The sequence below is a fragment of the Mus caroli genome, chromosome 2 (genome assembly GCF_900094665.2).
Source record: "Mus caroli chromosome 2, CAROLI_EIJ_v1.1, whole genome shotgun sequence".
Taxonomy (NCBI): Eukaryota; Metazoa; Chordata; class Mammalia; order Rodentia; family Muridae; genus Mus; species Mus caroli.
Window position 1 is genome coordinate 157,379,797 of NC_034571.1, and position 8,571 is coordinate 157,388,367.

General features: G+C 50.4%; 1 protein-coding gene across 1 annotated transcript in view; it reads right to left on the reverse strand.

Annotated features, from left to right (window-relative positions):
- The window catches only part of Slc13a3 (solute carrier family 13 member 3), a 70,381-nt gene that overhangs the window by 19,022 nt on the left and 42,788 nt on the right, over positions 1–8,571 (reverse strand). Inside the window, exons 6-9 of the mRNA XM_021185867.2 lie at positions 7,876–8,001; positions 3,494–3,589; positions 2,367–2,471; positions 963–1,060 (exon numbers count right to left, since the gene is read on the reverse strand). Coding sequence (XP_021041526.1) covers positions 963–1,060; positions 2,367–2,471; positions 3,494–3,589; positions 7,876–8,001 — 425 coding nt within the window. The remainder of the gene's footprint in view (positions 1–962; positions 1,061–2,366; positions 2,472–3,493; positions 3,590–7,875; positions 8,002–8,571) is intronic.

Here is an 8,571-nt window from a genome sequence, read left to right on the forward strand (position 1 = left end):
GAGGGAGACCCTGAGGGGAGGGAGACCCTGAGGGGAGGGAGACCCAGAGGGGAGGGAGACCCTGAGGGGAGGGAGACCCTGAGGGAGGGAGACCCAGAGGAGGGAGACCCAGAGGGAAAGGAGAGACCCAGAGGGAGGGAGATCCAGAGGGAGGGAGACACTAATGGGACACTCCATGTTCCATGGCTCTTGGAAACNCCCCCCCCCCCCATGTCTTTTGTTGTTTTCCTCCCCAGTGTCTATTCAGTTTAAGCCTAGCTCAAGTTTGTCCATCTGCCTCTTCAGGCATCTGAGGTGTAACTCCTACCTTAAGCAAGAGTTTTCTATAAAATATCCAAAAGTAAATACGTTGGCTTTGTGGGCCAAGAGATCAAATTGAGACCATTGTCATCTTTGTAATCACATAATTAAGAACACACAGCTTCCAGGATCCACTGGGGAACTGCAAAGCTGCCCCACCCCACTTTGTTTTTGTTTGTTTGTTTGTTTTTTGACAGGATTTTTCCATGTAGCCCTGGGTTTCCTGGAACTCACTCTGCAGACTAGGCTGGCCTTGAACTCACCAAGGCCTCTTGAGCTTGGCCTCTGCCTGCCAATGCTGAGATTAAAGGCACGTGCCTCTCCACTTCATGCTAAGCCTTGTTAAAGAACCATGGAAGCTCAAGTTCGCACACTAGTTGGATATCAGGAATTATTTTCCTTTTGGCTTTTTTTCTATTCATTTGAAAACGCAACAAGCATCTTTAGCTCTTGAGTTGTGTACGTGTGTGGGAGTGGGGCACACAGCTGCTGGGTCTTGCCCAGAGATTGTAGCTGTTAATATGTCTCCTAGCTGGTCACCTGGGGCAGTCCCCAGTCCTCAGACAGAGCAGCACACTGACCTTGTGGCTAGCAGCACTGAGTCCTGCTTCCTGGTTCCTGGGTCCCCTGCCCAGCCCAGACACCATCTATGAGCATCTTACCTTTGAAGTCAAACCACCACTTGAGTGAGGGCTTCTGGGAAGGGAAGAAGAACAGGATGGTGACAATGGCCACACCGGTGACAGCATCCGAGACAAACCTGCAGAGAGAAGGCCACAGGCACGTGACTCTGGCTCCTGACAGGTCGCGGACAGGCAGACTTGTAAAAGTGGACCTGCAGACTGGGAGACGTCTGCTGTAAGGGACACGGAGGGCTGTGGGACCACCATCCTGCTTTGTGCCCAGGTCAGATGTGGCTACCAAGGGAGGCCCAAGCCATTACCCAGGACACCCTAAGGAATTCTACTGCTGCCAAACAAAGGCTTGTTCTCTTGATCTAAAGACCTAGAATAGGGATTCTTCAAAGGGGGGGATTTAAAAAGCAAAGGATATTAGGGCCCACAGAGTGTGTAGGAATCACCTACACTTGGACCCCATAAGAGCCCTGTATGTGTGTGTCTAGCTTCTGCTTGGGTTCTTCCTGGCACAGATAGCTCACCACCAGAGAAGCAGCTATCCACACCTGCCAAGCCCAGGTCCACCAGCCTCACAGCTCCTCCAAACCCAGCTTCCACATTGTAAGAACTCACACCGTGTCTTTATGGGTGTGAGTTCTTGGTAGACATGAGTCCTTTAGAGTAGGCTTTAGGGACATTCAAAAAGCAGAAACAACTTGCTTAAGACCAGACTATGGTCTGTGGAGGGGGTGGGCTCGAACTCTGATTTTCTCAGCTCTGAGCTCAGGGAAGCCCAGAGCCCACTGCTAATTTATGTAGCACACACCAAAAGAATGCTTGAAATTGCCAAGACGATGGGGGGGGGGCTGGGCCAATCCCACACCATACTCGGGGCCACTTTTCTGTCACCTTCACGGGGGACCAACCTGGTGAGGGCATTGGGAACCTGTGATTAGTGAGACAATCCAGGGTTAACTTCGAGGAGGGTAGTTAGTGGTGTGTTTCACACCCTTCCATGTGACCCCTCCCCCACAGCATTCCTGGCCTGGAGTTCTTTCCAGAGCTATTCAGTCAGTGTCCCAGTCCACTGCTTTATAGTACAACTCATTCATGTCTTCAGTGCACTCAGTCCAAGCTGCAGTCACTTGGTTGTCTAGTATCTGCTCTTGTCTGTGCCCATGGCAACCGTCTCCTGCTTAGCATGTGACACATTCTTCATCCGTGAGTGACTGAAGCAACATAGGTGCATGGAGTCACCTAGCTCATAAAGGCTCATAAAGACTGAACTAGGGTTCTAACCCAGTTTTGTCTGAGTGCTTGTTGCCTGAGAAAGCAAGGGTTAGCACCCACCTAAGCTCTTCTGGGAGGGACTTCAGCCCAGCCAGCTCCACACAGCCTACCCCGGGACCCTCCCATGGAGCCGTGCCCCGTAGGTCTGCAGAATCTCACCCAGGGGCGAAGAGGCTGGCCCAGCCAGGGATGAACTTGGGGTCCCGGGAGAAGAGGAGGATGGCAAATGTGCAGAACAAGATGAAGACGGCCTGTTCAGCAAACCTGTGGAGCAGAGATGTGGGCTTGGTGACCTTGGGCTCTGACAGGCACCCGAGAGGTGGCCCTGACCTGCTTCAGAGAAAGCTGAGGGGCTAATTACTCTCAGGGAAGCCTGGAGAGAGGGTACCCCAGGGTGCAGGTGATTTCCAGAGTCCTCAAAGGGGTCTACCATTGTTAAGGGAATTGCTCAGGATCCTACAGAAACAGACAGACAGACAGACAGACAGACAGACAGACAGACAGACAGATAACACAAACAGAGCAAAAGAGAAGCAGAAAAGCAAAGAGAAAAGGAATGGAGAGGCACAGGCCAGGTGTGACGATGCACACCTTTAATCCCAGCACTCAGGAGGCAGAGGCAGGAGGATCTCTGTGAGTTCAAGGCCAGCCTGAATTACGTGGTGAGTTCCAGGACAGCCAGAGAGCTATGTAATAGAGAGATCCTGTCTCAAAAAAGTGAAAGAGAGAGAGAGAGAGAGAGAGAGAGAGAGAGAGAGAGAGAGAGAGAGAGAGACGCACACAGAGAAACAATCATACAGACTGACAAACACACACAGAAAGTCACAGATACTCCAAGAGGGGCATACACAGGGAAAGACATGGTCAGACACACAGCGGAGGGTACATAGAGATGGAAAGACAGACTCTCAAGTCTGCAAGAAGCAGCGGCAGTGTATCAAGTCCACAGACTGGGAAATGGGTCTTAAGGTGCACAGGGAATAATGGTCAAAACAATCCTTGAATTTGGGCTTGCTGAGGTCACCTTGATTTCATCACATGAGAAACATGTATTAACCAGGCCCACAGTTCTGGGAGATGAGACAGCCCATGGATAGAAGGAGAACTTAGGTGGAACGGGGAAGATGCCCAACACAGTCCACCCTGAGCCCCAGCACCAGGGCAAGGCAGGAACCACCTTCTGCCGTCTCTCACCATCACACTCAGTCACTGGGCCTCAGCCACACTCGAGGTAACTTCCCTGAAACCCAAAGCCCCCCTCACTCCCACCCAGCATCTCCTCGTACTTGATGGGCCCCAGGTTCTGGAACTCCTCCTGGATCACCGCTTTAGCCTGGTCCTCTGCGTCAGCTCGTATCTTGGATTTCTTCTTCCTCCAACTTCTGGGGTGGAAAGATGGAGATTAGGATCGGTGGCTGCAGAGGGGTGCTTTACGCTTTAAAATTAAAATTTCCTTTTTTGTTAAGTTATTTATTTATATGCAGGAGCCTGAAAGTGTCCTGGTATATATGTGGAGGTCAGGGGACAAACTGTAGAAGGTGGTTGTCTCCTACCATGCGAGTTCTAGGTACTGAACTCAGGTTGTCTGGCTTAGCTGCAAGTGACTTTACCTGCTGAGCCACCTTGATGAGCAAAGGTAATTAGCTTCTTACCGACCTTCCCTGTCCCCTGCTCCTGCCCAGTCACAGCCTGCCCATCCTGAAGATGCTGACAGCCTGGAGCGTGGTCTCATGGCCTCTGTCTTTCTTTCCTAAAACGTAGGTTCCGGTTGGCCTTTTTAAAAGTATGAAATGTCACTGGCTAAGTTCTCAGGCTTTAAATCCTTTCACAAGTCAAACACACACATGGATAATCAAAAAGTCAGTGGAACAAAACAGAAATAGGCTGTCACAAGTGAGAATTCGGTCCCTGGTGAGGGCAGCATGTCTGACCGACCAGCATAGACGGGAGGGATGTTCAATTGCCCTGTTACAAGAGGATGGTCAATCGCCTTGCTGGATGTGTAAGTCAGTGGGATCGGAGTGACATCCTAGAATTTGTTTTCAGTTGTGGAATTAGGGGGTACTTCATGCCGTAAAGTATTTATTTGGGTGTTGTTGTTGTTATTGTGGTCTAAGTTCTCCCTAGGGGATGGTTCCTGTTGTCCACTTGACAGGGCCTTAGGACCACCTCTGGCCATGCCTCTGAGAAACTGCCTTGATTGTGTTGACAGAGGTGGGAAGGCCCATCTTAATTGTAGGCAGGACAATTCCCCAGACAGGGAATCCTCGACCACAGAATTCAAAGTGAGCTGACCGGCACGTCTTCTGAACTCTGACTGTACATTTGATGTGACCTGCTGCCTTATGTGTCCCTGCCTTGCCCTTCCTGCCATGTGCCCCTGGATTGTGAGCTGAAATACATCTTTCTCCTGTTTGCACCAGGGCAGTTGACATTAAAAAACCTGGCCTTTGCTGTGATAAACCTGGCCATGTGGCTCTTAGGACTTTGGAACGGACTTATGGGAGGAACGTGGAAGAGTCTGGAGCTCCGGGCTAGAAAAGACTTCAAATGCAAGAAGCCAAGCTGAATGGGCCATTCTGGCGGAAGCCTGGAAGACAGGGATGCTAAGAGAAACAGAGATGGGGGTCAGGGGACAAGGACTCCATCAGTGCCTGGGAGAGGGGCTGTCTGTGTGACATTTTAGCCAAGAATCTGGCTCAATCCTGCTCATACTCAGAACGCTCTGAGGGTATGATGGGCTAACGTGTTCAGCAGAGGACATTTCAGGGCAGGAGAGTGTTCAGGTGACTTCTGAGAGAGCAACCCTAACTGTTAAGAGATCAGTGCCGTGGAAGAGAAGCCTTCTGCCCTACACCAGCCACTGACAAAGGTGCCTGTCCACTGGAGGCTTCCGAATTCATTTAAAGGAGGCAAACTCAAGCTGGGGAGTGCCCATAACAGAGATAGCTGTCTCAAAGGAATAAACGCAGGAATTAGCACACTATGGGCCAAGAGGAACAGGCTACATCTCTAGCTGACAGCACAACTGGGCAGCAGCGTCTGTATGGAGCTGAGGCCTGGTGACATGTGGGAGGTTTGGAGCTCCTGCACAGAGTCCAGAGGCCACAGCGGGAAGCTGTGATGGTGCAGCCTAAGCTGTGCTAGAAATGATAAGAACACAGAACATCTGTCAGGGAGTGGAGCTGTCCTGAGAGAGGAGCTGTGTGTGCTACAGGGCTGGAGGAGGGAGGCAGCCTCAGCCATCTGAGCCTAGACCACTGACTGACATATGAGCCCCAGGTGGCAGGCACGAGCGTCAGGGTTTGGGGTTTGGTTTGCCCTGCCAGATTTTAGTTTGCTTTGGTTAGATCATTCTTTTCTTTGTCTGACATCCACTTTCTTTGAACTAGGCAGTGTTACTTGTGGACATATGTAAGCTCACCATAAAGACCTTAGACGGTTAGGGCTGCTGACAATCTGGGGACTTTAAAGTTGTTTGGACACATTTTAAGCTACAACGTGGTCAGAAGCCCATGGGAACAAACCTAGAAAGTTATGGCTGACGTGTGATGTGTCGGGGTGTCAAGTTGACAAAGGGTGGGGCTGTTCATTGCTAATCTGTCAGAATCGAGAATCACCAGGGAAATGGACTCAAGTGATACCGCCGCGCCCAGCTTTGTGCTGTTTTGATTTTTGAGCTGTGTGTGTGTATTATCTTTTCAAATGGGAAAAACATTTTTTTTGTTTGTTTGTTTGTTTGTTTTTTTAAAACAACTCGACCCATTCAGGGAGTGGTGATATATGTCTTAAGTTCTAGTACTCAGGAAGCAGAGGCGAGTAGATCTCTGAGTTCTGGGCCAGCCTGATCTACATGGTAAGCTCCAGGCTAGCCAGGGCTGAAGAGTGAGTATTTGTCTCAAAAAAAAATCTGTCTCCCACACATCTCCCTCTCTCATTTCCTGAGCCTGACTGTTTAGCCTTCTATAAGCCCCAGACTACCCGTCACTAGTGCTGACCCTCACTCTGTTCTTGATTGGAAACTGTACTGTGCTCTGTTGCTTACTGAGTCCCCTTGACCCAGAGTTCAAGCTCCTCACAACCACGGTCAGCCTCTGCCTTGTTAAGGGTTCAGACCTCAGCACCCATGGCTGTTGGGCACGCAAGGCTCAGAGGCCATCTGCTAGGTAAAGACAGAGTCACGGGACTGAATAGAAATGTCCTGTTGCCCCTCAAAAATCCCTCTCCATGCTTCCCTCTACAGGCACTGCCTCCCTCAGGCCCCCGAGTTCCAGTCACACCACAGAGGAGATGAAGGGATCCTGGCTCTGCCTCCTTCTCAGCATCTTGCCCGTGTCCTTCATTGAGTGTTTCTCCCAGCTGCAGGTGACTTTATCTACAGGTCTACAAGGGACAGAAGTAAGAGCTGGCAAGTCTGGGGAAGTGGCAGAGTTCAGAACTGCACACAGAGAGAGACTGGGATTCTGGCCATGTGGCCATGTGGCTAGGTCTGACTATGCTTTCCTGGTTGAGCTGGCTCTCAGCCTGGGCTTCTGCCATCAGGAGCTTGGACGATCCTTGAGACCAGGAGCATCCAGTGGGCCCCTCTCTGTGTTCCAAGTGTTCACACCTCAGCTCCAGAGTGGTTCCCAGTGATCCCACTCCACCAAGGATCCGGTCAAGGTCCGGGGATGAGAGGAGGACATTGGGTCAGACAACAACTGAGCCATGGCCGCCACCCCCAGCTCAGCTCCTGCTTTAATTATTCCCTGGCTCTAACCACTATCTGCTCAGTACCTGGCTCACAGTTCAGAGTCTTGTCCTGTAAATAGACTAACCACTTTCCTGCCATTTGTGCTGACATAGACTATAATCCACAAACAGGGACATGAAGAAGACTATCTAGTGAGGGAGACCGTTTTAAAAAGACAAGGGGAGGGGGCATAGCTCAAGGACAGAGTGCCTGCTTGGCACATACAAGGCCCTGGGCCTGATTTTTAGGAACCGTGAACAAAATAAACAGACAACAATGAATGTAAATATCAAACTTCATATCCTACTCATAAATGGAAGATAAAAGTCACTGTCATGGGGATGGGAGGTGGCTCAGTGGGGAAAGTTCTTGCCTTGTCAGCCCAAGGACCCGAGTTTGATCCCTAGGACCCGTATAACAAAGCTGGGCATAGTGTTGTGTAAATTTAACACCAACACTAAGGGTACAAAGACAAGCTAATGCCTGGGGCTCGCTAGTCAGCCAGTCTAGCTTATTTAGTAAGTTCCAGGCCAGTGATGGGATATATATATATATGATAAATAAAAACAATAAAAGAAAACAGAAGGATCAACTGTACCTGAAAAATGGCACCAGATGTCTCCAGCCTCAACTCACATTTGTGAAAATGCATGTACCCCAAACAAAGGCATGCATGTATGCACATGTTTGCTTACGCAAACACACACATGAGCGCACACACACACACACACACACACACACACACAACCATCATTGTAAGCAAAAAGAAGCCATAAAGGTAAATAAAACAGTTTGACTATGTCTTGGTTGGACACCATCAATGGTCCAAACTATCCTAAAAACCAGAGTCACTTTGTCTTTGCTCAAAGGGCAACATGTTGGGCTTGGCAAGGAAGCCTGGGCATTTTCCCCAGCCCTCTAGAAAGTTCCACATACCTCCAGCTCATTCCACCATAGAGGAAGGAGATCCAGAGCCAGCCCACCAGTAGGAACAACAGCATGAGAGGGAAGGCGAAGATGAACCAGGAGCCAAAATTCACCACATCACACTGTGGGAAGAAACTGGGAACAGAGGAAAGGGAGGGCAGCCATCAGACAGGACCATCAGGGCCAAGGCATGAGGCCTCCAAGGGGTCAGGGCAGAGAAAGACTCAAGGGCCCTGGGAGCGTAGGAAGGGAAGATCCTTCCCCCTAGACAGAAGGCACCTTTCCTTGGGGAGAGGAGTGGGTTCTGACTCAGTGGAACCACAGGTGATCTGTGCCCCACAGGAGCCAGACAGTGATGTGGCCAAGTTGGACTATGGCAAACTCAGGGTCCATTGGTCAGCATTCATGAGAGAGTGTGCCCAGCCCAGTTATGAACTTCACTTGGAATTATGTGGGGTCACCACTCAGGAGCCTGTGAGCCAGCCCAGCTCTGAGCCTCACTTGAATTACACTGGGTTTAAGAGCTGGCATCTCTTTCAAATGTTTCTTGTGAATCTTCCCACATCTTGAGTGGAACCTGGAGGTGAACATCTTTAATCCTAACACTCAGGAGGCGGAGGCAGAGGCAGAGGCAGAGGCAGAGGCAGAGGCAGAGGCAGAGGCAGAGGCAGAGGCAGAGGCAGAGGCAGAGGCAGAGGCAGAGGC